General features: G+C 50.7%; 11 protein-coding genes across 11 annotated transcripts; 5 read left to right on the forward strand and 6 right to left on the reverse strand.

Moving 5' to 3' along the window:
- Positions 1-769: 769 nt before the first annotated feature.
- MRS44_015688 (uncharacterized protein) lies at positions 770-2,108 on the forward strand (the record flags this gene model as incomplete). Its single annotated transcript, XM_046282125.2, has 2 exons — positions 770-1,289; positions 1,345-2,108. 2 exons carry the CDS (start codon positions 770-772, stop codon positions 2,106-2,108), a joined length of 1,284 nt encoding a protein of 427 aa, XP_046130172.2.
- Positions 2,109-2,541: 433 nt separating this feature from the next.
- Positions 2,542-3,996, reverse strand: MRS44_015689 (uncharacterized protein; the record flags this gene model as incomplete). The annotated part of the gene is made up of 3 exons (XM_065619305.1): positions 2,542-2,607; positions 2,661-3,292; positions 3,342-3,996. 3 exons carry the CDS (start codon positions 3,994-3,996, stop codon positions 2,542-2,544), a joined length of 1,353 nt encoding a protein of 450 aa, XP_065475377.1.
- A 2,522-nt stretch (positions 3,997-6,518) lies between these two features.
- On the forward strand, positions 6,519-8,048 carry MRS44_015690 (uncharacterized protein; the record flags this gene model as incomplete). Its single annotated transcript, XM_046276790.2, has 1 exon — positions 6,519-8,048. The coding sequence occupies one exon, from the start codon at positions 6,519-6,521 to the stop codon at positions 8,046-8,048; it is 1,530 nt and encodes a 509-aa protein (XP_046130170.2).
- An 817-nt stretch (positions 8,049-8,865) lies between these two features.
- Positions 8,866-10,352, reverse strand: MRS44_015691 (uncharacterized protein; the record flags this gene model as incomplete). The annotated part of the gene is made up of 2 exons (XM_065619306.1): positions 8,866-9,074; positions 9,140-10,352. 2 exons carry the CDS (start codon positions 10,350-10,352, stop codon positions 8,866-8,868), a joined length of 1,422 nt encoding a protein of 473 aa, XP_065475378.1.
- Positions 10,353-10,988: 636 nt separating this feature from the next.
- Positions 10,989-12,023, forward strand: MRS44_015692 (uncharacterized protein; the record flags this gene model as incomplete). Its single annotated transcript, XM_046272189.2, has 1 exon — positions 10,989-12,023. The coding sequence occupies one exon, from the start codon at positions 10,989-10,991 to the stop codon at positions 12,021-12,023; it is 1,035 nt and encodes a 344-aa protein (XP_046130168.2).
- A 31-nt stretch (positions 12,024-12,054) lies between these two features.
- On the reverse strand, positions 12,055-12,994 carry MRS44_015693 (uncharacterized protein; the record flags this gene model as incomplete). The annotated part of the gene is made up of 3 exons (XM_065619307.1): positions 12,055-12,298; positions 12,345-12,551; positions 12,606-12,994. 3 exons carry the CDS (start codon positions 12,992-12,994, stop codon positions 12,055-12,057), a joined length of 840 nt encoding a protein of 279 aa, XP_065475379.1.
- A 708-nt stretch (positions 12,995-13,702) lies between these two features.
- MRS44_015694 (uncharacterized protein) lies at positions 13,703-14,457 on the forward strand (the record flags this gene model as incomplete). Its single annotated transcript, XM_046271153.2, has 2 exons — positions 13,703-14,238; positions 14,295-14,457. The coding sequence occupies 2 exons, from the start codon at positions 13,703-13,705 to the stop codon at positions 14,455-14,457; spliced, it is 699 nt and encodes a 232-aa protein (XP_046130166.2).
- A 92-nt stretch (positions 14,458-14,549) lies between these two features.
- MRS44_015695 (uncharacterized protein) lies at positions 14,550-16,241 on the reverse strand (the record flags this gene model as incomplete). The annotated part of the gene is made up of 1 exon (XM_065619308.1): positions 14,550-16,241. The coding sequence occupies one exon, from the start codon at positions 16,239-16,241 to the stop codon at positions 14,550-14,552; it is 1,692 nt and encodes a 563-aa protein (XP_065475380.1).
- Positions 16,242-16,493: 252 nt separating this feature from the next.
- MRS44_015696 (uncharacterized protein) lies at positions 16,494-18,235 on the reverse strand (the record flags this gene model as incomplete). Its single annotated transcript, XM_065619309.1, has 4 exons — positions 16,494-16,512; positions 16,719-17,493; positions 17,550-18,109; positions 18,165-18,235. 4 exons carry the CDS (start codon positions 18,233-18,235, stop codon positions 16,494-16,496), a joined length of 1,425 nt encoding a protein of 474 aa, XP_065475381.1.
- A 1,221-nt stretch (positions 18,236-19,456) lies between these two features.
- MRS44_015697 (uncharacterized protein) lies at positions 19,457-24,582 on the forward strand (the record flags this gene model as incomplete). Its single annotated transcript, XM_046272188.2, has 3 exons — positions 19,457-21,221; positions 21,280-21,646; positions 21,708-24,582. 3 exons carry the CDS (start codon positions 19,457-19,459, stop codon positions 24,580-24,582), a joined length of 5,007 nt encoding a protein of 1,668 aa, XP_046130163.2.
- Positions 24,583-24,703: 121 nt separating this feature from the next.
- MRS44_015698 (uncharacterized protein) lies at positions 24,704-25,865 on the reverse strand (the record flags this gene model as incomplete). Its single annotated transcript, XM_065619310.1, has 3 exons — positions 24,704-25,371; positions 25,463-25,670; positions 25,722-25,865. The coding sequence occupies 3 exons, from the start codon at positions 25,863-25,865 to the stop codon at positions 24,704-24,706; spliced, it is 1,020 nt and encodes a 339-aa protein (XP_065475382.1).
- Positions 25,866-26,531: the final 666 nt, after the last annotated feature.

Raw genomic sequence — 26,531 nt, forward strand, 5'->3', positions numbered from 1 at the left:
AACCACTCAACAGGTCACGTGGAAAGAATCCTGAGGCAGCTTGCTATAAATGATCCGTTTGCTACAGTGAATATATATGTTCATTTTTTCAGGTAGTGTTCCGAAGACATCATCGTGTCATACAACTTATGGGACATCAGCTGGGCAGAGACATGGAGGAAACCATGGCTTACCTGGGGACATAACAACACGGGTTTATCTACCCGTCTAATGATCAGGACTTTCTGGTCCACGCTCTTTTGTGCAATTGTTAAGTGAACCTGTCTCAATTACCCATTATGTGAGCTGAGATATCTTATCAGCGCTGCTGGGTGGCATAGTTCCCCGCACCGTCTCTGGGTCTGCTCGAGCACCAAGCCTGGCGATGCAATAGTGTCAAATGCAGCACTTGGGATTGACTATGACTTCCGAGTCACTTGCCACTAAATATTCATGCAAGTCATAGAAATCTGGCATCCCCCAGAGCCCAGAAGGCCTGGGACTGCTCGGCAGGACCTTGAACTCCATTGGGTTTCAAATCCGAGAGCGACTCGGGAATTCTGAGAAGTACGGCCGGTAAGCCGCTGATTGGTCAAGAAAGCCGAATGCTCATAGAATCAACGAGTGATTGACAATCGAAGGGCGTCAAATCGATAGCGTCGGAAACTTAACGATGCCAGAAGCTACCTAACGATGATGGTGGCTTCGTTATCACCGTCCTCTACTTAAATACTCAAACCCCTCTTCGACCTGAGTGTTTACACATTTAGCCCCCATCTGTCGAACCAGCATGATATTTCACAAGATCAAATCCGATCCAGGCCTTGCCCCTGATGGCGGCACTCAAGCTTGGCTCCAGGTCGTTGCTGGATGTCTCATCAACGCCCTCACTTGGGGATATTCGGCATCCTTCGGCGTATACCAGCTTTACTACACCACAGAATTCGACTTTCCCCCATCTCAAGTCTCATGGGTCGGTTCGATACAAGTCTTTTTGACATTCTTCGTGGGAGTGCTCTCTGGCAGGTCGGCCGACGCTGGGTTGGCTCAGCAGACGGTCCTACTTGGCTGCTTCATGGGGGTCCTTGGAACATTCATGACGAGTCTCGCAACGACATATTGGCAAATCTTCCTCGCGCAGGGGTTATGCACTGGTCTAGGCATGGGTCTGATGTACATGCCTACGGTAGCTGTCATCAGCTCTTACTTTCAGAAGAAACGGGCCTTGGCTTTAACCACCTCGGCTTCCGGAAGCGGGGTTGGAAGCATCGTGTTTCCTTTAGTGGTGCAGAACCTGCAGACCAAGATTGGTAGGTTTTTTCCTCCAGCCGATTTGGCATCTCATCATTGACTAACTATCAACAGGGTTCGCATGGGCCGTTCGTGTCCAAGCCTTCATCGCCCTCTTCTTCTCCATCATCATCATCAGTCTACTCAAACCCCGTCTACCACCACGAAAATCCGGCCCCCTAATGGAACTGCGTGCATTCTTGGAGCCACCATACTCCTTCTTCACAATCGGCATGTTCTTTATCTTCTGGCCTCTTTACTTTGCCTTCTTCTACGTCAACACGTACGCGACCTCCAAGATTGGCGTATCCGGCGTTACAGCCGCCAACCTGCTGGTGATCATCAATGCCGTCGGAATACCCTCACGCCCTCTGCTGGGCTTCTTATCCGACAGGTGGTTTGGCCCACTTCCAACACTCGTGGTATCAAGCACATTCTTGGCGTGCATGCTCTTTATCTGGATCTCGGTCAAGTCACTTGGTGGAATGTACGCTTGGGTTGTGATATACGGAATAGCCACAGGGGGCACTCAGGGAATTTTTGTTGGGGCTTTGGCATCGCTGACGAAGGATCCATCAAAGATGGGAACGAGGTTTGGCATGGTGTTTTCGGTGCTTGGCTTTTGCACGCTGGCAGGGCCGCCCACCGCAGGCGGAATGATTGAGAACATGAAGGGAAGTTTTTTGGGGGCGCAAATATGGGCTGGGGTGGTGACTATTACTGGTACTCTCTTCATTGTCGCAGCTCTATTGGCGGACAAGAGGGCAAATGCCAAGGACTCTCCAAGAGAAGGGGATAGCGAGAGCTCTTTAAGTACGCCATCAGCGCATGGTACGTGAGGTAGAATACAGATCCAACGTTTCTGTTAGAATATGCGAAAAATATATCCAGTAGCTCCTTGATATTCAGTACTCCTAACCTATCAAATCCCCATTCGCAGAAAGATGCTTGGCACAGTAGCAAAGATGGTTTAACAAAAACGTTGGTACCAAGCCCACCACGACATAACACGGTAGTTGTTTGATCAATCAGGAAAAACAGCGAGTTGATAAAGTAACATCATTGCCTTACTACACTGAGCGCCTATGAAACGAACCAAATATGCAAGGTATCAAGCTAATAACTTCAAACAGCAAGCAGGGTATCGAGGCGTCCAAGTCATGACTGTTCCGTTGCATCCATCATCTCTCTTCCAGAACCTTTCCTATCAAAAATCCCAAATGTCGTATCCGATTATCATTCCGCCATAAAGAAACAAAGGAATTGTATTCGCTACAGGTCGACTTCATAAGGTGGAAGAATGTAGTCACCAACATCCTGCTCACCATCGATTTGTGTCTGGTCGCGGCATTAGTTTCCATGAGCCTCGACTGTGATGCTTCTTTACTTACATAATGAGGAATTCCATCTAATTGTGGTGAATTGCAGCCCTCAACTGCTATCTGGAGAGGGAGGGTCAGGGCAAGGCTTGACCCATGAGGCCCGGTAGTCAAAATAATCCGGATTGTATAGGTTCGAGACACAAGACACGAAAAGAACGTCGGAAGAAGGACCTTCTTGTCGGGACCAGAGAGTTCAAATGGGACCTTGAGCGTGGCTTTGTGTTTGATAGATGCCGTCTTGATGATGTCGTCGCTTCGGGAACTCCGTCTTGATCGACTGCTCGATGCCCCAGCTGATTCCTGGCTGTCGTTGGAGTATTCGGAGCCTCTTCGGGAATTCTCTCCCGACGATGGATGCTGTTCCCATTCCAACTTCTCCTGTTTGTCCAGCACAATCGCATCGTCGATGAAGTAGGTCAAAATCGGATTGGGCATTCCCACAGGGTGCTTGTGCTGATCCGGCAGGAAGTTGATGTGCCCTGTGGAATAATGGGTCGATGCCTGCAGAGATGCAGCCTTGGCGTAGACTTCGGGCGGTGTCGCTTTTGACGATGCTGGCCAGAACTCTAGCTCAACGGCCACGGAGGCTTCCGACGGTTGAAGCTTATCGGCGGAGAGCACTACAGGATCTGGCTGGACAGCTGTGACCCTCAGGTGACCAATTTTGGCTGAGAGTAAGTCTTTTCGTACTAACTTCTCTTGCGATAGCTGGTAATTGGGGTTTGCGGGGTGAATGTGAAGAGGCGGTTGTTCGGGGGAAGAAGGGCATGACCTTGACAGGATGGCGAGCCTGGATCGTTTCCGGCTTGCCTTTCTTGCCAAGCTTGTCTTTCAAGGTTATTTTCGCTTTCACGGCGTAGTCGATTGTGATCGAATGTATGGAGAGGTCGTCGTGCTCCCAAGATCCAATTGTGGGGGGCGGTTGGAGATGTCGATCCCTGATCACCGGGTTTCTGTTCTTGCAGGACGCGCTAGGAAGCTGATAAGGAATCACAAAGGAGAATGGGATCGTGTAAGGCAATCCAGCCAGGAGAACTCCAGATTCAGGAAGTGAGTCCTCGGGAATTGGCATCTTGAGCTCCAAGAAGGTGTGTGTGGCGCGAGGTGCCTCCCGCTGAAGCATCTGAACCACAGTCGAAGTAGAGCCGGTGAACACAACCTCGAGGGACTCAAAGGATAGATCCGTTGGGGGAGTGATGGTTACACTTCCAGTGACAGATGAACCGGATGTGTAGACCTTGGATTCGAAGTGTCGATTGACGCTGATTTCGATGGGAGAATCCGTCTTCACCAGAGAGGGCACCCAACTCCTCCCCCGAGGCTTGGCGAGAGCGTGAGGCGACATGGCTTCGGCAACTGATAAGCTCGTAGAGACGAGAAAGAGACCGTTTGACGTCCAGTAAAGATGAAAACAAATTCTAGGGACCTTGAACTTTACGGTAGAACAGCGATACCGGCCCTTTTTAATGAAGAGGGAAGGGTAAAGATGCCCTCGCATTAGCTGATCATTCTTCCGTCACATCTTCCGTCACCCTCTGGGCCAACACATGACCCCATCCAAGACGCCAAGGTCACTACCCCTCTCATTGGTGGTTCTGGCCGAAGCCACAGCGCGGCGGATTGAATGGCACGATTTGATTGGTTGGAAAAGCCGATGGCCGGCCGCAGACTTATCGCCCAGTTTTTTCTAATCGAGTGCGCCCTGACATTGACACGAGGGAAAGGAGAGCTGATGAATCAACAGGGTTGATTAATTAGGTTCTGTCACACTATTTTAGGCATCATTAACGCTCTAGCATGATGCAGGGTCTTCGAATACTAAGGTAGCTCGGTTGGATGGAACGCGCCCTTCACTTGGCAACGGAAGAGGGACGACAGCGAACAACGGGCCGGAAAGTGAAGATAAAACCGAAATATCATCTCTCGTTTGCAACGTGGAGTCAATTCTTTCGTAAACATGCCATTACTGTCCAGAAAATGGAGCAGCTGATCGAATCGCCGAGATCTGGTGGATAGATGGGGGTTCAGTAATTACCGAGAGGAATTGCGCAACATTGCACTCCCGAATCGTATAACCGACAATGCTAGAGCGAAAAGGACAAGCAGGAAGTATCTTCTTTTTGCGACAGCAAGATCTAAACCTTCCTCTGCCTCTCGAGACTCAACATCAGGTACCAGTGGCTGGTTGATGTATCTATCCTGGATGACTGCTTCACACCCAGCGCGCAACTGTCGTCAGTAACACCCTATGCAAAGCGCATTCAGCCGCCAGTGGATACAACAAAAATTTCCATGGACCTTTGTTCCTGGTCCATCTTCCGATCTGCCCACCGAAACTACTCCACTCAGTAGGGCGTAAGGAGAAGTGGACGCCCTTGCGAGCTCGGAAGTGCCTCAAGTTTTGGTGGAAACAAAACGTAAGCACAACTCCACTGGAAAGGCGTGGGAGAGCCGCCCTTTGACATTTCTAGAACCAGGGTATATAGATTATTAATGTTACATAGGTAGTTCCAGGGTCTCAACTCTAAACAGGTTGGGCTGGTTCATGTCGTATCCACCATCTCGGTCCCACTGCCGAGATCGTCGGGACGGTTGAACCCACGCTCGGACCAGGATCTTTGGGGCCTTGACTTGGACGTCAAAGTAGATACTGAGATGTTGGGATCGATGGTCTCCTGAACTATAATCCTAGCAGTATTAGTTTGTGGGGATGGACCGAGAAGCCTTCCCTCAACACTCTGGTCCTGGCTGTTTGGGGCGAAGCAGCAAGTCCTTGTACCTACCACGTAGGATCGCTCGGTCGCCTGTCGAAGCAGGGGATTGTTGACTCAACCTATTTCCTCTACCTTGGCCAATCATTCTTATCGCCTCGACGATTGAACTCTAGCAACATCAATCGCCGAATTCTAACTTGGCGAAAGGGGAAGCACGTGGGTGACTTTGATCAAGGTGCGGGGTCTTTCACATGAAAACGCGCGGGGTTGTTTAGTGAAGCACGACGCATGCTAATATAGAAAGCGCGAAAAACGATCTCGTCTCTTTCATCTTACTGATGGTGTGAGAAGGTTCGAGCCTGAAATGTAAGGAACAAGGCTCGAAAGTTCATTCAGTGTGAGCTCAATTGTCGAAGATGAGGACAAGTAACAAAAACGTTAGACTTAATCTCACAATCACACATCGGACAACAATTTTCATCCCCTCTGTGTGTGGCATGAGCCCCAAAGGGACAGTATCTCATGATAAACTGAAAAAAAAAAACCCCCCCAAAAAACATTGCGGATTTATTCCCACTACCATTTTACTCAATCTACGATCAAACGATGAAGCCGTTTGCGAAACACCGTTTGCTCTCGGGTAGCCCGATCGCGTGAGGTTGGCACGTACAGTGCGGAGTTGGTGAACAAGCGCTTTGTTTGGGCAGAGGCACCGCCCCCTCCGCGTAACATCAAGCCAAGCCCTTTTGGCTTTTCATTTGCTGAATAGAAATACGTGGCATTTTTCTTGCGCTCTTTGCTTTTTGTACATCAGTTTGTCACACAGAGCTTGATCAGGGCACGGCGTTCCCCTCTGACTCTGAGTGCTGGGCATTAGCACGTGACAGGGTGAGTCAGCTTCATCAGGCAGGCTCTGCTATTGTCGCCTCATTCTGTCAGGCACTCTTTGTCTTTGTCCCGCACTCTGCATCAGCTCAGCAGCGACGAGCAGCGTCATCCTGTCTCTCTTTCTGAGTGTTTCTAGCAGAGAGTCATCGGCGGCACATACCATTTCCGGCACATACTTGCGATAGTATTCATCTCATCTCGTCCAGATTGTGAGACCATCAATCGGCGATGCGGGGCCGATCGCCAAGTGCCCTTTGTCGCGACCATGCTTCCTGATGAGACAATCGACAAGGCGGCTGAGAAGCTTGCCGCGTATCGGAGCAACGATGTCCTCTCCGAGATCCTGGACCAGTATCAGGTCCTTATTGACAACTACCGCCGTCTGAAGAGCGATTACGAAGAGGAACGAGAGGGGAGAGAGCGATACAAACAGCTTGCTCGTGGCCAGGAGCGCAATCCCTTTGCCCTCGTCGTCATCGACGGAGACGGCTATATATTTGACGACCACTTTGTCGGCTCGGGAGAGGAGGGAGGTAGCAGAGCCGCCAAACAACTTATCGACAGCGTTAAAAGCAGCCTCCGCCGCAAGGGACTCGAGAGCTGCGAGGTCATGGTGCGCGTCTACGCTAATCTCGTGGGCTTGTCCAAGTCTCTTTGTAAGAACGGGCTTTGCGGCGCCGAAAAGCGTTCCCTCGCGTCCTTTGTCGCAGGCTTCAACAGATCTTATGGCCTGGCCGACTTTATCGACGCCGGTGAACTAAAAGAAAATGCCGACTTCAAGCTCAAGGCCATCCTCCGCCTCTACGCCGACAATGCCCAGTGCAAGCACATCTACTTTGCCGCCTGCCACGACGTGGGCTATGTCTCCGACCTTACTCCCTTTAGGGGTAACCAAGATAGGTTTACCCTGATCCGCACCCCAAGCTTGCTCTTCCACAAGGAGTTTGAGAAGCTCGGTATGAACATTGAAGATCTCCACGGCGTCTTCCGCCAGAATCCCCTCACGTACGCTGCTCCGTCTCAGAGCAAGCTCAACAACTCATCCACTAAACTCAACCTGGCATCTACGAACCTGTCTAACGGAGGTTCCGCCAGCAACGATGCCGTCTGTCAGTTTTACAACCTCGGCAAATGCAGATATGGAAACAGCTGTAGGCTCGCCCATATCGACACCAAAACTCCGTCTCATACGAGCCAGAACAGCACCCCGTCCCCTTCTATCGGTAATGGCCCAAAGCCAGATAGAAACCTCAACAGTGACTGGCGCCGTGGCTCCAGCAACTCCCTCTCCAAGGTCAATATCGAATCACTGCCTAGGAAGGAAGATATCCCAGAAGGCTTTGTCGCTGTCAACTATGTCGACGAACGTCTCGACGCCTTCTTGCCCACGCCTTCCGGCGACTCTATCAAAAAGCTCAAGGCGTTATCTGCCGAGAAGAGATTCTGCAACAATAAGCAGCTGTTTGACGCCTGCGACAATGACGCCTGCGAGTACGACCACACCCCAATCGCTGATGAGCTCAAACCGGCCCTCGAGTGCCTCGCGCGCTCAGTCCCGTGCTCTAGACGAGGCGGGTGCCGAAAGGCTAACTGCGTATACGGGCACGTCTGCCAAAAGGCTGATTGCCGTCACCGAGGTGGCAAAGGCTACTGCCGATTCCCCATCAGAACATGTTTGGGAGAATACTCTGTCACCAACTACGTCGAAGCCAACGACTCCCCTATGATGTCGCCCTCCATGGACTCGGAGGACGCGCGAAACGCCGAAAACGGTGGCACGAACTTGTGGGAATAGGTTTGGTATGTTTGAATACCTCGGTAGGAGAGGTATACGGAAAAGTTGGTCGTCCAGCCATGAATGCTGGTTTAACTTGTCTTGTTTCTCTATTCTCGCTAACCCGCTTCTCGATTGGCAATACTGAGGGAAGTGGGAGTAAAAAACAGATAGTTGCTGGAATCAACTGATATCGTCGATTTACTTGCTTGTGTCTTTTACCACTTCAACTGACTTGCTCTGCCAACGCCTGCCTCTGAAATCTCAATGGGGCCCAGCTGGCCTCAAAGACTGCACAGCCCGGTTCAATTGAGGGGTATTGATGCTTGGCCATGACCTCAAATACCGCCACGTCGCCCAGTGCTGTGACAGGGCCTGCATCTGTCGCTGACTGATAATTGTTACTGGACCCCTCTTCGTCACAAATGCACTTTCGGCGCCTGCAATTCCGCTTCCCCGCTCTGCGTAGCCGCCCTGATTGAGTGTTGATAGCGTCTAGGAGTCAGGATTTAGCATTGATGCACTATTGCATATGGAATCATAGGAAAGAACAGTTGACATTCATCATGAGGAGCAACGGGAAAGAGTAGCATTAAATTTAATAATGCTGATGTAGTTTTAAAAACTTGCTTGCTTTTTTCCTTGGCATTTTGCGCCTGGCGTCATGTATTGACAAGTGTCTTATGCTGTTGTGGCTGTTGGCCTCTTTAAGGCCGTCATTGATGACAAGGAAGAACACTTTACCTTTACCAACGAGATAAGAAGTGCGGAGATTTGCCAGGGGAGAAATACTGGAAGAAAGCTTCTCGGCACAGAAATCTCCCAAGAAATGATACGTCTACCAGTCGTAGTCGTCTTCCTCAATCGTCCCCTCCATCCACGCCAACTCATCCCCCTTGTGATATCGCATCCAATCGTAAATGCTGCTTTTGAAGCGGAGAGACGCCCGGCTTTCTTCAAACGCTTCATGCCAGTCCTGCAGGTTCTGAACCGCCTCGTCGTACCTATCACTATTATACGGCTCATCGAAACTCTGCGGTTTCCAACCTGTGTAAACAATCTTGACCGTCTCGAGATTCTTAAGACCCCCTCCGCCACCTTTTTTCCGATACCTATGATGCATCTTGAGCATCCTGTCGTGTCTGATTTCTGCAAGATGAGGTTGAGATGTTTGACTGAGGGAGGGATGATGTCTGCTGTGCAGGGCGGAACGGTGGGCTCTTTGACGTTCCCGTAACGCGGATCGCACTGGCAGATGCCCTCTAGACTGACGTAAAACGACTGTAAAGCCGTGAAACTGGCTAGCATTGGCGCCTTGACTTCCTCGGTCTCACACCATGTATCTGAAAAGTCCAGCTCGAGATGCTTCAGGTGACTCGCCACTGGCTGCAGTCCTAGGAGAAAGTCCTTGATGGAAACATCGTGGTCGACGAATCCAGGGGCACCAGAAGAGGGATTTGCAGAGAAGGAAAACGACTTTAAGCTTGGAGTATGCTTAAGCATCTCACAGAGGTCGCCGTAGTGGGAGTTTGGAGTAGTGCCCTCGAACGTGCACCATTGGAGTCGCAGCGTTGTGAGGTTGCGTAGAGCAGGCTTGATGGGGTTGATATCGAAGCGCTCGTATTCTGGAAAGCCGATTATTGAGTCCAAGTTTAGTTGCTCTAGCTTTGGCATGACGCCTAACAGGGCCATGACGTGGTCATCGGTTAGGGAGGTGGTTGTCCTGCATGGTCGCGTCACGCTCAGGTGGCGGACATTTTCGAAGCCTGTGCCATCGCCAAGTTTTCCCAGGCGTCGGGCGAGATACTTGAGGTCTGCTCCTGGCCAATCGTTGTAGTCGAATCTCTCAAGGGTCAACTTTTCTATCTTGGGAGCCCGCGACATGAATAGTTCAGCCACGAGAGAGTGTTCAAGGCTCAGGCCCTCGTTCTGAGCTTGCACCAAGTCAAAGTCCTGACCAGCTGTGGCTAGTAGTTTGCGGGTAGTTTCCACCGCAGGGTTCAAAATCTCTTCGTCGCGTGAGTAGTGCGGCAGCTCCCACTCTCTGATGTAACCCCCCAGGCTTGGGTCAATGTCGAGGAGCTTGTGAAGGCGTTCATTCGACATGTGATCTTCGGGGATATGAAGCATGATGGGTAAGGCGATGGAGCGTAGGCGCTTTGAGGTGAGGGTGAGAGACTCTAAGCCGTCTTCGCGGGCTCTCCTATGCTGGTAGTCGCGGGTCGCGTAGCAATGGGGACAGAGTGTTTGGAGGATGGGTTGTAGGAGCTCATCTGGTAGTGTTTCAAGAGACGCAGGGGTCTTGGTGTTGCGTTGAGTAGTCATTGTGATGGTGATGTGACCAAGGTAGCAAGTGAGTGTGCTTGAATGAGATTGGTGATGATGTTTTGGTCGTGTTATATGGTTGAGCTGACGCGCCAAACTGCCTTGTCTGTGCACTCGATAAAGTGGTGTTTATTGGCTGAAGTTGGTTTTGTGGGTTTGTTCAGTTGAAGGATGCGGTGTTGAGTCACTTCGGCGACGAAGATTTAATTACAGGGTCATGGCCCTTTAATTTGGTTTCTTGGCCAGCACAAATCTCTTGTTCAACTTGGGCCATTTGGTAGCTCGTGCGATACTCAATCGGTCTGTTGTAAGCAGTCCATGCTCTAATCTGATACCTCAAGCAACGTGTTTGCAAGTTGGAAACGCAACTATTAGTACCATACGAATAGTGGCTTCCATTCAAGGTCCAATCCAGCCTGCATGAGGTGCTCCTCGGAGGGCGGTGAGACGGGGCAGAAACGATACACCAAGGCACCGACAAGCATCTCAATTTCGTCATCAACACCAAAATTTAAAGAGCCTGCGACCTGTAGCACTGATATCAACTCGATACCATTACTGCAGACGAATGAGCCACTGGTAGCGACATTCTTAACGCTCTCCTGTCCTGGTGAGCGAACAACCCAACACGACATAATGAAACCCCCCGCTACGGACTATGACTCGGATGACGAGGTCTTGATCGACAACACAGAGGCTCTTACGCTTCGTTCCAAAAAGACAGATCGTCAAAAGAAGAAACTAGAGCGCAAAACCAAGAAAAAAGCTGCCAAGCCTCATCTGCTGTCTCTCTACCCAGAGCTCATCATCGAGATTCTGACCCATTTGCGACCCTCGGATATCATCTCATATCAGCAGACTTGCCACTCAGCAAAGGCATTTGTTGAGCAGCACGACCCGTCTATCGCAAGATCCATCATCTCTTATCGGTACTCTGTCCTTGCGCGGTGCTTTCCGAGACCCGTCTTTCTGGACACGGTTGACCGCAAATATCACGACGTCATGTTGAGTGAGCGCCGCCAGAAGCTTCTCACCATTCATCGCAAGCCATATGCGCACATTGCAAGCCACGATGCGTCAATACTCTGCTCGTGTCTGACGTGCGTCTTGGCTTGGAATAATCTCTGCCTTATTGTCGACCTTTCACACTGGATAAACTCGGCCATCGCACACAGAAAACCTATCCCAATGATCCCGCGTGGCCAGAACCCGGAATGGAACGCGGAACTCGTCGAAAAGCACGCAAATGTTGTCCGAAGGGCACTCAAGTCTCCACTTTGGTACGCTCTCCTCCTGCAGCGGCATCTGCAGTCCACTGTCTTTGGGATCCGACGGTACACGTCCAAGGATGGAGAGGCGGGCTTTGGCCTCGACGATGATGATGTTGCGGCTGAGACTGACGCCTTTTGTGCCCGAGATGGGCCTCCGAGCTACGAGTTTCCTCTACATCGCGATACGTATTATTCACTGCAGACGTATCTGCCAAATCGGATCTGGAAAAAGGAAGAGGACGAGTGGCGGTATCAGCCGGCAGATCAGCACTTTAGGGATCTGGAGTGGATGGTGGCAATGCAAAATAAATGGATTACACCTGTGGCGGAGGCAAAGGAGGATGAAGAAGAGGTGAAACAAGAGCAGCCAGTCAGTCAAGAAGTGACAAACATTGAATAAACGATACATGCATGCTGAACAAAGTTCTACTCTACTCAACGGCTCCAAAGCGATATTGTGCCCAACTCAAACTCCTCTCTGGCAAAGTCCAGATTCTTTCACCTCGGTCTGACCCTGCAGCGCCTGCAGCAACATACAGGGGAAGAATATGCTCCAGCGTTGGATGTGCCTCTCTGGCTTCGCTGCTTCTTATCAAGGCTGACATGGTTGCCCGCCTCTCATCTGGATCCGACGTAACAGCGTCTTTGAGCGCCTCGTCAAAGCTATACGCGTACCTGAACTTGGTTAGCAGTGTGTTATATTGCTCATGACTTGACTTACGGCATGGTCCTCCCAGATGCTCTCATCGCCCTGTAGTCACGCAGGTTGTGAACTGCCATTCCAGCACCAATGATGAGAACTCCTTCATCCCGGAGACTTTCAAGGGCTTGTCCCATGCGGTAATGCTGATTCCAATCCTCGTTTCCAAAGAGCGAGACTTGAATGATTGGGATATTCAATGGGTTTTTGATGGGATTAAAAGCTGCTCTGTTAGTAAGAACAGTCACAGAAGAGTTAGGAGACTACCCACCAACTATGAACCCCGCCCAGACTCCATGATCAAGGCCTCTCTCGACTCTCTCGACATCAATATCAGCATCGTGTAACTTTGCCATGATCTTTTCAGCAAGTTCAGGACTCCCCTTGTTATGATAGTCGTATTTGTAGTAGTGAGGCGGAAATCCGTAGAAATCATAGATCAGATCTGTCTCTTCAGCAGCATTGACCTGAATTGTAGATGGCCCAGCTTGCCAGTGAGCAGAAAAGACGACAACTGCTTTCTGCTTGACTTTGGTCGTAATCTCCCTGCCGACGGTAACAAGTTGGGAATAAGCAGGGTGATCTGTCTCTTCCATGAAGTTGGGTCCACCGATTCCGAGGAAGTAGACCGGTGTGCGAGCTGGTTTCTGGAACGATAAGAGAGACGTCATGGTGCTAGCTTGACCGCTGTTATCTGAACAAGGGTGGAAGTGGTAGAGGAAGGGAACAGAAAAAGCCATTGGCGGGAGATCAATGCTGAAGAGTACGGAATGAGCTGGCAAGGGTAAAACAGTGGTATGGCTAGACTTGAATCAGGAAAAAGCTGTCCAGAATTTATGAACCGCAACTTAACGCTTCTCCCGGATGGAATAAAAAGCTTACGAATTTTCGCATGACGACGACTTGTCCAGTTGGATGATAGCCAGTACGAGGCGATTCTATCCCGGTCGTATTCAACACCCGAATGCCTTTCCCGCGCGCTTTGTGGGGATGGCTAGTTCGGATCATCCGGATGTCAGTTTCACTGGATGTGATCCATGCTCTGAGCTTTCCCGCGCGGGTTATGGGTCTCGTATGGACTTGCGAGCGGCCATGTTTGGATCCATGTTGTTTTGGGGTTGTGAATTCGTCTAGTGCTACGCTCCCTTGGTGAGCCACGGTTCTCCCATGCTGGCACCTCGAATTTCTTGATTGGGAGGTGAGTTCCCGCGCGGTTTGTGGAGTCCATGGGCACTCTGCTTGGTTTCACGGGTTGGTATATCGACATATCCACGTTTCGGGCTATAAGTAGATGGCCCCTTTCTCCAAAAAAGCATTCGTCTCGCATCTTCACATCTCGTCTCGCACATAAACCTCTATCCTACTTCCAAGAAACAACAATGGCTACCAACCCTGTCCTTCTCATCCTCGGAGCCGGCCCTAGAATCGGCGCCTCTGTTGCCGACCAGTTCGCCCTCGACGGATACAAAGTCGCCATTGCAAGTCGCAGTGGCACAGACACCAAGAACGAAAAAGGTTTCCTCTCACTCAAGGCAGACTTGGGCAAGCCCGACTCCATCCCAGCCATCTTTGACGCCGTCGAAGCCGAGTTTCATGCTGCTCCTAGCGTCGTTGTCTACAACGCCCCGGCATATACGTACCCGCCGGATAAAGACTCTGCTTTTTCAATTCCAGTTGAGAGCTTTGTGGCTGACTTGAACGTCAACACTGTGAGCCCCTATGTCGCGGCGCAGCAGGCCGTGGCTGGGTGGGAGACGTTGCCCGACGAGAGCAAGAAGCCCTTCATCTACACGGGCAACATCTTGAACGTCTCTGTTTTCCCTGTTGCAATGATGCTGGATCTTGGAGTTGGCAAGTCAGCCTCGGCGTATTGGATTGGGGCTGCCGATATCCTCTACAAGGCTCGAGGTCTCCGGTATGTAGTCCCGCACAAGGTAAACCTTTGATTGCCTCTAATGCTTGGATATCTAGATTCTTTTATGCCGACGAACGTACCGAAGATGGCAAGATTGTCGGAAAGGATGTGGATGGTACCGCGCACGCCGAATTCTACGCTCAGTTGGCGAGACAGGAGGGGGATATCCCGTCCCAGGCGACGTTTGTAAAGAACAAGGGGTACGTTGGATTCAACTGATGTGCGGAGGCCTAGAGAAAGATTTCAATTGGAGCATAAAACCAGATAAACTACTCTCCTTGAATCCTTCTAGAGAATCCGCAGACTTCTCGTTAAACAAGCAACACTAAATCACCATGACCTTTGAAACACGTGGCCAGATCGCGCCCCGTATCATGTCCATCTCCCCAGACCCTTTCCATTAGTTCGAGTGCCTTGCAGACAGTGCCAAAAACTCTTGGTGGCTGCAGTTCCTCGACGATCGCTCGGAAACGACGCTCTTGTGCTGGCTCGGCGAGGCAGCCTGCGACGCAGAATGGCCATACCATTGTGCGCAGCAAAGCCCGTGGTAAAATTGGGCTCTCGACAAGTTTGAGTATGCCTTCGACGTTGTGGCGTATCTCGACACTCGCTGGCTGCCAGCCGGATACAACGACAGACAGGTAGATAAGCGCTCCGTGGGCCCAGACCTTGGTGACGAGGGAGCTCTGGGCAGCTCGTGTCTTTGACTGTTGCTCGTCATACCCCGTGAGAACATTGAATTGCATTTGACGTTTGTCTGTACCTTTGGTTTCGTTCGCTTCGAGCCCAATAAGTTGGGTTTCCAAGGAGGTTTTGATCGCCTTGGCGATACGAACCATTTCCATCATATCAAGATTCCCTGCTCTTTTGCAATCTTGCTTCCATGCGTCCAGCGAAGCAATTTCTCCCATCTGGGCGAGTACCGAGTTTTGACAGCCGACAACAGTCGCCAAGTCAACCGCAGGGCCAGCCTCGTCCACTTCATCGAGAAGACTTTGGTGGTATTCGTAAAGCTTTGGTTTCTGCTGAAGCACCGTGCTGGCAACGATATCGTCAAAAAGCAGGAGAGCTGAAGAAAAGCGAAATGCGGATTGTTCGGCGCTTGGTACCTCAAGCCTTTCTGCAATTTGTGACGATGGTCCCAGGCGACTGAGTACCACGGAGAAGTTTGACCGGCGATCAGATGATCCAACGTTGTCGAGCAGTTGCTTGAAAAGAGCCACGGCTCCGTTAAGGTGCGCCTGACAGTTGTCAAAGCTCAGAAGAGAAGTCTCGTACCGTTGGAGCTGCATAATGCCCGCTAGGATACGAATAGCCCCATGGACATGCTCCATGATATTGGAACCCTGGATGACTTGCAGGGACCTTCCTAGCATGCTAAAAGCATCCCTTGTTTGTTCAAGAACAGTCTTCCAATCTGCATCTTGCCCTTGTGCAAGAGAGAAGAAGTATGAACTCTGGCACCGGGTTGCTTGTCGTACCACTGGGCTGCTTATCATCATTTCCAATATCCATGCTTTCCCACCTTCGAGTAGCAAAGGATTGTAGAAGGGGAACAAGAAAGGGAGTAGGTTATCGAGATAGAAGGTAAGGAGGAAAGTGTCAGGCCTGCTGAAGGTTATAGTGTTGTTAAGATTGCCCGCGGTGAGGATGCAGTCGGTTCCCCGTTGAGGCTCAGGAGTCACCTCAGGACATAATTTGGCTTCTTTTAATGGCTGGGAATGCGATTGTGCATTGCTAATGTCTCGAGGTGGTATTTGTGGTAGAGACGTATGCAGCAAGCGTTCTCGGACTGGACGGCGACGATGGGCTTGCTCTTTGACGTCCTTTCGCAACCTCTCTGCCATTTCTTCTTGTCTTGGGCCGCCATCCATCCATTCCGGTTTGTCTTCCGTGTAGTAACAGGTGATGTTGAGAGCCGAACAGGTGTCGCATACAGGCCGGATCTCATCACATTTTTTTCGGCGGAGGCGACAGGTCCAACAACCATCAGAGCTCCTCATGGCTGGCTAGAGTTTGCCTCTTGAATGGCACAGTACTTGGGAAGAGTGGGTGCTATATGTGTCGGATGGTGCCAGGAAATCGGTGGGCTCAGTGGTGGATATTGACAGAAAATAAACAAGGGTAAAAGAACGTCGTGTGATTTAAGTTTGGACAGAACTTTAACCACCTTAGCTACCTAGGTAGCAGTGGAGACTACTAAGCTACTAGCCCTTAGATTCTCGTCGGAAAGAATGTCACTTCTCAACTAACTCCTAAGGCTCTTGGGCAAGGCTGAAGGAAGTCAGAGCTGAACATGTGTGAAGGGCAAGCATTGCAGAAGTTCAGATTTCTAAAAGATTCTAAAGCACACATTCTAAGAATCGAGTTTACATGTGTATTATACCGCACCTAGTGGGAGCCGAGACATTTTGCGTATATCTTCAATCCTTCCCCTTCTCTCCGAAGCATGTCTCAATGCTCTGCGTATCTGGTCGTACGGAAGAGCGGAAAGAAGAAGGACAATGGCCAGCAGTGGCAATGAGGTTGCGAAGTAAACCCAAAAGAGCTCATGACCAGGCGAGTACGCATCAGACATGCTGAAGAGACTGGCAACCCAGGCTAATGGCATGAAGACCAGTGCAATATAGGTCAAGCGTCTCATATTGACCGCCTCGAGGATAGATTGCCGAGAGTCCAGTAGTTGCACTAATGACGTGGACACCGTGACTATCTGCTCAAAGGATTGGCAGTAGTCTTGTAGTTGTGCCCGGAGCCAGTTGGTGTCCTTGAGGATATCCATCCAGGGTTCCTTGTCGTCTTCGTGGTCCATGTGATAGATGATGACTTCTGCCAGTGTATCCAATCGTTGTTGATTCTTCTTGCTGCGCCGTCGCCAGCGTTGGAGATCAACAATGTCCTCGTCGCACAGTCGGCGTTTGTTCCGGATGGAGTACTGCATTCGACAGATCAAGTGCGTGTAGAAGTTCCATTCGGCAAGGACAATGCGTATTGGGTAATATCCTACGCTTAGAATGCTAGGTGACCTTGAAAGAAATCCAGGTGGCGGTTGCGTTTGAAGATAGCGGATGATGCAATCCAGGATCGAGCTTTTGTTGACTGAGCGGCTTATTTTACCGTGGATAAAGGAAGAGAACAGCGGTGGTGACTGAAAGTCTTCAAATCCACCATGCAAAACCAGCGCCTCGTACGACTTGTTTGACGTAGTCTCTAGGATTTTGACGGAGTTGATGGGGGGATCGACTAGAAACAAACCTTTTCTGGTTAGAATATTAAGCAGCCCGTTGCTTAAGTTAGAAGAATATACTCACAGATGCGAGAACTGTTGACAGTCTTGATCATGAAAGAGCAACATGCCCGAACCCTAGCAAGCTGGGTGCCTGAGATAGGCGCCAGCAACCGGACGTTTCGAGGAACATTGGAGTCTGTTTTAAACATCTGTGAAGTACTAAAGCGTCCGCCAGTGATTTTTAAAGACACAAATTGATAATGATGAAGGTGGATGTGGCTTCTTGTAGCGATCAGAGACGGCAGAGTTGCGAGCGAAGGCGGCGACACTGCTTTTGGCAGATGTTCTCCACGAGAATGAATGTAGTCGGCGAAGAAGATGGGGTCAATATCCAGGGACTCTCCCAGCTTGCTGATCACCATGGAATTAATGTTCTCGACGAAAAGAAACCGCGTTGTATACGGCGTGATTCCATTAACGACGTGGGAAAGGTCGTCCTCTACCGCGGCAACTGGCGTCGGCTCAAACTGAGATGGCTCATTGTGGGGATAATCGAGGTATACGATCTTGCTTGCGGCGTGAGATTCACCCTGGAGGTGTTCATAGAAGCCGGAGATACATGGGTTGGCCTTGGCTCGAAACCTGACGAAATCAAGATATGACGTGCCACTCATTTGGCTCGACTGATTGCTGGTACCAAGAGCTGTAAAAGAGGGTGACACAAGAGAGGATGCGCCCGAGGCCACCGAGGAAGCCCCCAACCGACATTTTAATTGCCGTTGGCTTGAAAGCAAGGCTGTCGCCGGAAATGGGGGTTGCTGTACAGCCACCACCGATTTGCACATTTGGCGAGCTCCTAATGGGCCAAATGCCCTCGGGTAAGTTTGATTGTCCCCTTCTTAACGGCTAGCCTAATAGAGCACAGTTACAAAAACTACAATGACAAAAAACACAATTCCACAGGCCTGAAATTCCAATTTTTCAAAACACCACACCTAAGGAAGCAATGTTTACGGTGTTTTACGATTGGGTTTTGATGCCATTGTGTCTTTTGCTGTTCTGGCTGATGGCTTCTTGTCATTATTGTAGATAAGAATGATGAGGAAGCAAGGAAATGCCAATCTGGGACTCATCTATGGTTATTCTCTAGCTTTATATTGAGGAGCAATGGGCATCGAAAATGATACGATCGGCTTTGCGACTTAACACAGCAGGCAAACAGGGGTTGTCTCCGCAAGCCTACCTGTGGAGGGTTGGGCTAAGTCGACAATTGCCAATTGAGTGGCACCACATAGTGCAACGCCCCAGACCGGTTTCCATGCTAGAGTGCCTTATCGACAAGCTGTTTTGGGACACATTGAGCAAACAGGCCCGAATCCCGTCAAATTTTCGAACTATTAGGTAGATCTGCGAATGTTAGTGAAGCCTCTAAAGCAAGCCCAGCCACAATGACACTAAGCGCAGTTACAGTACAGTATTGGCACTATTGAGCCTAATGGCGCTAGACACTGGGGCCTAGAACGGCTGTTGCCATGGGCTTAAATAGTGGAAAGTTAATCTTGTGTCTAACAGGAGGCACTGCTCAGCGAGAGTGGGATTGCCTGTTGGGAGAGTTTATGAGGATGGAGCTCAGCGCCTGTAATCTTTCCAAGGACAGTGTGTGAAATGAAGACAGGGCGAGGACTAAGAGAGCTTCATGTACGTCAGGCACTTCTATGAGGGGCCAGTCTGTAAACAGCTGCATTGGTTCGATGCCCCGATCGTGTTGATGCGCCCGCAGCGCCGCCACTCTGGTTCGGCTCGACCCGCCGCATTCCGGCGCGTAGATCTCCATCCACATCGCCATCTACATGGAAGATCCGTGAGAAAGTCAGCATGTGACGGAGATCTCCCTTTAAATACGCCTTAGCCTGCCACTACCTGCCGGGTCAGTGAGCAGTTCTTCGAATCCTACCACTTTCACCAAACCGTGCTTTTGTGAGCTTCAACATGTCCAACTCCCAAGCGATCGATCCGGCCATGGACTCGGCATGGCGCACCGATATAGGCACACTTTGGACTGCGGCAGTGGCCAAACACAACCAAAAAGTCGGGATCAAGTTCAAACTCGATCAATCCAAGGCCATGAACACGCCATGGAACAGTACCACCATGCAGGCCACCTTGAACCGGCTGACTGCCGAGTTCGAAAAGGAGCGCGACTCACTTGGACATTTCTCGGATCGCATCAAGGGTCCTATTCAAGTCACGCTCAAGGTTGCAAAGGGGGCGGCCGAGGTCATTCTTCGTACCGCGAGCACCATCGGCGCCATCGCAGGTAGTGTGTTCGCGCCGGCGCCGATCATCGCGGAGGCTTTGGTCTTTGTTTTGAGTGCCACGCAGAAAGTGTCGGGTCAACTTGACGAGATCAAAAAGTTCTTTGAAGTCACAGCAAACTTCTTCAGGCGTCTGTCAGTGCTTGAGGGAAGACTGCCAGATGGACCCCAATTTGGTCAGCAGCTCGTTGATGTGTTTGACAGGCTTCTCGGATTTATTGTTGACGCTCAGATCTTTGTCGGCCGGGGCAAGTTCATGAACTTCTTCAAGGAGCTCGCCAAGCCATCAACGCCCTTGTCCGACGCGCATGCCTTGTTTCAAGAACAGCTCACTCGACTTGACCAGGCGGCATTGTACTGCACTTTGGGCATTTCGGTCGACATTAATAAAAACGTCGCCGACCTACGCGCCTCGGTGGACTTGGTCATCGACGATACCCATCACATAGTCGGGCAGATTGACGGACTTGGCACGAATATCGTTGACCTGCAGCTGCAAATTGGGAGTTTCAGGCGAGACTTTAGCACTTTCTCTCACGAGATACGTCACAAACCCAAGACAGAAGATGCCAGCAAGCAGATTTCGGATGCCGTCACGGTGGATCACGCGAGCTATCAATCAAACGTTCTGAGAACCCTCAGGGCATCATTCAACATTGGAGACACGGAAAGCATGCACCAGAGACGGCTGACCCGGATGCTATCTTCGCGTCTCCCCGGCACCTGCGAGTGGATTCATCACCAACAGGCCTATCACACCCTCCTTGATGGAACCTCTCAGTTTCTCCTCCTGCAAGGTGGCCGTCACACCGGGAGAAGCATGCTGTCTTCCTTTATCTTTGAGCACCTCAAGACCTCCAAGCAACAACTTCCCATCAACAAGAGCGGAACTCATACCGAAGCTGCGGGCATATCAGTTGCCTACTTTTGTTTCGGCCAAGAGTTTGGGGGCAGGAACTCTATCGACGACATGATTCGTTGCTGCGTTGTACAAATCGTCGAACAAGACGCCGCGTATCGCAGGTGGGCCATGGATCACTGTCTTGCGCAGAAGTCTCGAGGAGAGAGTACCAACCCAACATGGGACGATCACTTTGTGGCCAGATTTAAACCATCCGAGGGCAACTCACATCAACCCTGGCTGTTCCTAGTTCTTGACGATGTCGACATTTCTGAGTCAAAGGACCATCTGCTGAAGTTCCAGACAAGTATCAAAAAGAGAAAGTTGAGAATCAGTCTCGTCCTTACCACAAGCTCAAATATGGAGATCAACATTCCGGAAGAGTCGAAGATTGTTCTGGGGGCCGGTAACACAAATGCTGAAAACCACGACCTACGTAGCTTCACCAAGCATCTCGCCATGAACCTGTCCCCATTGAATGACCTTGCACCCGAAACACGAGAAAGCCTAGTCAATGGCGTGTGTGAGAAAGCGACCAGTAAGTAAAAAGCCGATGACCCAACTCATTATGCCGGTGCTGACAATCACTTCCACAGCCTACTTGTATGTGGATTATGCCCTTCGACGATTCAACGTCCTTGGCGGCAGTGACTTGTCTCCATTGAACACACTCAAAACGAATCATGTGGAGATATACGGGGACCTCTTTCATGAATGCATCGATCATCGAAATGAGCAAGAACAGACTCAGCTTCACTGTCTCTTCACCTGGCTGGCTCTTTGCAATGACCAACCACTGTGCCTGGGTACAGCAAAAGCATTGCTAAAATTGGTTTCCCAATGGAATATCACCACGGACGCGGAGGAGGGCAGCAAAGAAAAGGGGGAAACCAAGTCCCGTGATGGAGTCGGCCTTGCAGCTGGGAATAGGCTTCAAGTAGAACTCGCCGGCAACTTGTCCCTGTAAGTCAACCACATCATCCAGCAGCTCGCGTGGAAGTGCTTATGCTGATTGAATATCTAGCCTTCTTTCCCGGTCAGCCCCTATGTCCAGACACGGTCAAAATGGTGGTCAAGCGGGCGACGACGACTTGATTCAGTTCCGACATCCTGCGCTTCAGGCATACTGGCCAACAACAACATGGGCTAGTCTTCCGGCTAATGTCCTCATGTTCAAGATGCTCTCTCATGTTCTTACTGAAGAGACCGATGTCAGGGAACAGAAGGACAAGAACCATGAGCAGCTTGTGTATCAAGCTGCCACACTTTGGTTCAAGTTTTTACGGGCAGCTTCATCGCAATACTTGCATGTTGATTCTACAATGGATTCCCACCAAATGATGCCAGAAATGGCACCACCGCGAAGCATCATGGCGATTACACCACCGCGCAGCATCATGGCGGGCCTCGCGACGAGCCGTCGAGCAATCGCGCCAATCTCCCGCAATCAGAAGACTTCGGCTCGAACTAGTGTTGCCGACCACATCAGTCCCCCCCGGAAAGGTCCAGTGAGGAGGTCACAACGCGCACCGGTTTCAGAGCACGAGGTGTCGGGACCGCAACGCGTCACGTTCTCAAGACCCGAAGTTCCAACCAACGAGAAGAGTCGACCGGCTGCTATTGTTGCAAAGACCGTGGTACGAGGAATAGCTCACGTCTTCAGCAACGAGAATGGTGCATTGAAGATTCTGGAGGTCAATGTACCCGAAGTAGATTGGGGGAAATGCCAATCTCTGCTAGGAACAAACTTCGATGAGATCCGTGGAACATTGAAGATACTCTCGTACTGGCTGCGTTTAGTAGACGAGAGTGACTTGACCTTCCTGTCTGAAGGACCTCGAGACTGGCTCAACGCGATAGAGCCAGAGAGGGATGACCCAGAGCCCCACTGCAGCATCCTCGAACAGTTGGCGGCGCGCCATAACGACAATTGGGGAGCGGCGCAGTTCCCGAGCAGCGCATACAACTCATTCCGATTCGCCCACCAAGCGTTGCGCGATCGAGATACCTACATGTCGCAAGGGCGGGGACCCTACCCCCAGCACTCCGAGCCTGAAGCACGCACAGAAGCAATCCTTGAAGTGGGAGAAGGATTGAGAGCAAGGCTGAGAGGGCGGGACGACGAGAGTGAGAGGCTGAAGGCTGCCACAGCCAGTGTTGCCATCGCGATGGCACTGCGGTATGACGGGCTCTATGAGCCAGCGTTGGCAGAGGCTCTCAACGCGGCCAAGATCATTGAGGGACAGGATGGACATGGCAGGGCAGTCTTCAATGTCTTCAAAAATGCCTACGACGGGGCCATGAGAGCGCGAGACGGCGAATCAGACACAACGCCCAAGACTAGCATCGGTGACTACGAAACAAGTTTGCAGCAACTCATGGAAAGCGGAAACTCTTTTTCCTTGGGAAGCAAAGAGGCTAAGCTTAGGTTTGACGTTTACAATCGGATTGGGCGAATATGTTATGGAATGTCAGAAGACAAGACCGATTTGGCGGTCGAGGCCGGTGCTAATTCCCTCCCGGAAAAGGAGTTGGAGAAGAAGGGATATCTCGAGGCTGCCCGAGTGGCATTCGTCACGGCGCTTGGGACGAAGGAGGAGGGCCGGAATATGATACGGACCTATTGGTTGAAGGCCAAGGTCGAAGCACTCCTCCGGGATGACAAGCGTGCTCTGGAGAGCGCCAAGAAAGCTGTCGAGACTGCCAAAAAGAGCGAAGAGGAGACCACAATTGCCTTTTTCGATGAGCTGATTTATGAGTTAAGCAAAGGCCAGAACGGACCTGAGAACGTTCTTCAACTCCTGGATCTTGTGGGACACGCCCAGCTCGTTAAGGGCTTCATGGCAGAAACACACCGGCGAATCCACAAAGCAGCCAAGAAACAGGGCAAGTCAGCCGCTGAGAATGTTAAAAAGACTTACGCCGAGGCCGTCAACCGCCTGATCGAAGGGGAGGATTCTTCGGCACAGATGTTGTCGATCTGGTGGGCTGATTACGTGCGCTTCGCGTGGGCAGGGTTCCAAGCGGATGCAGCAGAGGAAGCGGAGGAGATTCTCCGTCGAGCCCTCCGAGTCAAGGTTGCTGGTAGCGTCGATACTACGATTCGCATTGGGTGGCGGCTGGCAGACATGTTTTTGGAGCAGTTCTTGGGTTCTGAGAAAGAAAAACAAGAAGCTGCCGAGTTGAAAGATACTCTGGCCAAGAAGCAGGCTGCCCTGGACAAGATGGAAGGCCTGATGTCTCAGTTGCAGGGGCTGCAGGCCGACTTTGAGCCTTACCAGTCCCAGATCAGCATCCCGTTGTCTATCATGCGACGCAAGCTCAGTCCAGCTTTGAGCTTCTTCGAGGGCGCCGATCAGACCTTTAGAGGATGCGTCACAACATTGACGGACGAGCACCAGGATAACGACGCGCCAAGCTTCCAGGTCCTTGCCAAGGTCTTGTGCTTGGTGCCTGGGCTAAAGAAGCACGCAGAGATTGCGGCCTCCTGCCAGTTCTACGTCATCGATGACCAGCTATTTACGGGAGAAACTCAGTCCCCCGTGACTTGCAGCTACTGCGAGAAGCATGTCGGCGGGGATGTCGAGACTGAGGCCGTTTATCTGTGTTGTTATTGTACTAACACATTCGCATGCAAGAGCTGCTACGACAACAAAGAATGTTTGAGATCCAGCAAGACCACTGATGAACAGATAGATGCTATCGTACTGCAACCTCCATGTCGACCCGAGCACATGTATGTATCAGCCCGTGGCGACGACTGGGGTGGAACGAGAGACGGCAAGATGGTTATCAAGGGTGGACAGAAAAGAGAGCTCTCTTTCCAGGAATGGCTGGACGAAGTCAAGGGAGAATGGGAGGTTGCATGGCAGAAGTCCTGGGGAGAGCCTACACTTTGAGTCATTGAACTGAACATTGAGGATTTTCTACGGACTTGTCCCAAACTACTCGTAGAGGATACGGCTACCATGCACCATTTCTCTAGCTAGCAGGTTAACCCAAGCTCAAAATTTGCTTTAGCTATGCCTTGATAATACGATACCCAATCCTTGGGAAATGAACCGTCACTTTACCAACCAGGGCATCGTCCCTCTCCACCGCAACCTCGCGCAGTGACAGAGTCACTAAACGCCCAACCACAGGCTCTTTACCATAGTCATCGGGGATCACAGTGACCAAGTCGTCTTTTGAGAGCCCAAGTAAATTGTCAACCTCGACTCCCCGTCCTGGCAAGCCTGTGCTCACTTGCGCGACTTCATGGGCTTCCTCCACAGTAGCAAGACTCATTTCGCCATGGCCGATTTGCTTGACTCTGTTCTCCCATTCCTCTATCTTGCAGAATCCACGTAAGATTTCGGTCACGGATGGGACAAATGCTCGAACTGTCCAAATCTCGACGTAGGCGTGGAAGTCGGCGAGACTTGGCTCTTCACCCAGCCAGAAGCGACGCCCATCCGAGAGCTGCTCTTCGATCAATGCGGCGTGTGCTCGTAGTTGACTCTTCAAATGCGGTATTTCGGCTTCAATCTTTTTTATATCCATGAATCCTTCAAAGAACTTTTTTCGATCGGCCATTAGATTCGTAGGAAAGTCTCGTTTATTGACTCCAATGGCGAGACCAGAACTCGAGATGTGCAGAGGCCTGTCAGACCACTCTGACAAGGCGACGCACAAGCCTCGGTTGCCACCTGGATATATAGTTGGGTGAGAGCACCGCTCTTCTAGTTCATCGGCAATTAATCTGGAATCGCAGTAGATATCTGCTCCAATTTGCATAACCGGTGTTTTTGCGGTATCCTCCAGTTAGCGCAGTGAGATTCGGCTTGGGCATGACCAGTTCGGCATCCACGGATTTCCATTGTAGTGATTTTAGCCCTAGAATGAGCCGAACTTTTTCACCAAATGGCGATGTCGCGAAGTTGTGAAGGAAAATAGTCGACATTGAGAGGGATAGTGAAAGACGTGTTTCATGGCCATGCCAGGTCCTCTGTGGCACACTCAGGTTCTATTATATCACTCAGGGCATGGTTGATCATACCATCATGGAGTTTATATCCGATATCTCCATGGTGGAAAACCAATCAATAGCTTTGCACTCTTCCGTTTCCACCTTCTCCTCACTTCTAGGAGGACGAGTTAACCCGACTCGGCTCATGAGTTGGTCCGTATTCTCCACCAACATCTCGGCGGGGAGAGTCCCTCTTTCTGTCCAGATATGTTAGTGGTCAATGTAGCTTATAGGGATGGAAATGATTTTCTCTGAAAATATCCTTGTGAACTACTGCTCGGCAACTGGAGCATAACTACAAACATGTGTCTAACCCATGGTTACAGCCTCCTCAACCACGTTAGGCTCCTTCGGGCATCAATTCCATGCGGATGAGAATAATACGGAATGTCGAGGATGCTCTTATTTCCAGAACTTCTTCTTGCCAAACGTTTCCCTGGCCCACCGACGAAGCTGTATCCATTAAATCCTATCCAATGAGCAACATCTGTAACTGGTGTAACCATCGCCTGATGCGACTCATTCCAAAGTACTGGCGGAGAGACTATTTCGAGGACTCTCGGGAAATCTCCAGCATCAACACGAAAGCTAAGAAGGGCCGCACAATTTGCAGGCTGCTCCGAGAGAGCCTAGTGGCTCTTCAAGTCGACGTTGAGGATGACAAGTTTCGCGTCATGACTATTGCTGTTCCAACCTTGGATCAACGCCAGTTTACCCTTCGATTCTGATATTCACTCAGTTCTGGAGCACCGTCGAAAGTATTCACATTTTGCTTGCAAGGTACATTTCACACTCCTATTCAGTCGTGGAGGCGAAGAGGCGTGCATAACGTGGTAGAAG

Source organism: Fusarium solani (assembly GCF_023522795.1).
Source record: "Fusarium solani strain SB1 chromosome Unknown bctg00000011, whole genome shotgun sequence".
NCBI classification, from domain to species: Eukaryota; Fungi; Ascomycota; class Sordariomycetes; order Hypocreales; family Nectriaceae; genus Fusarium; species Fusarium solani.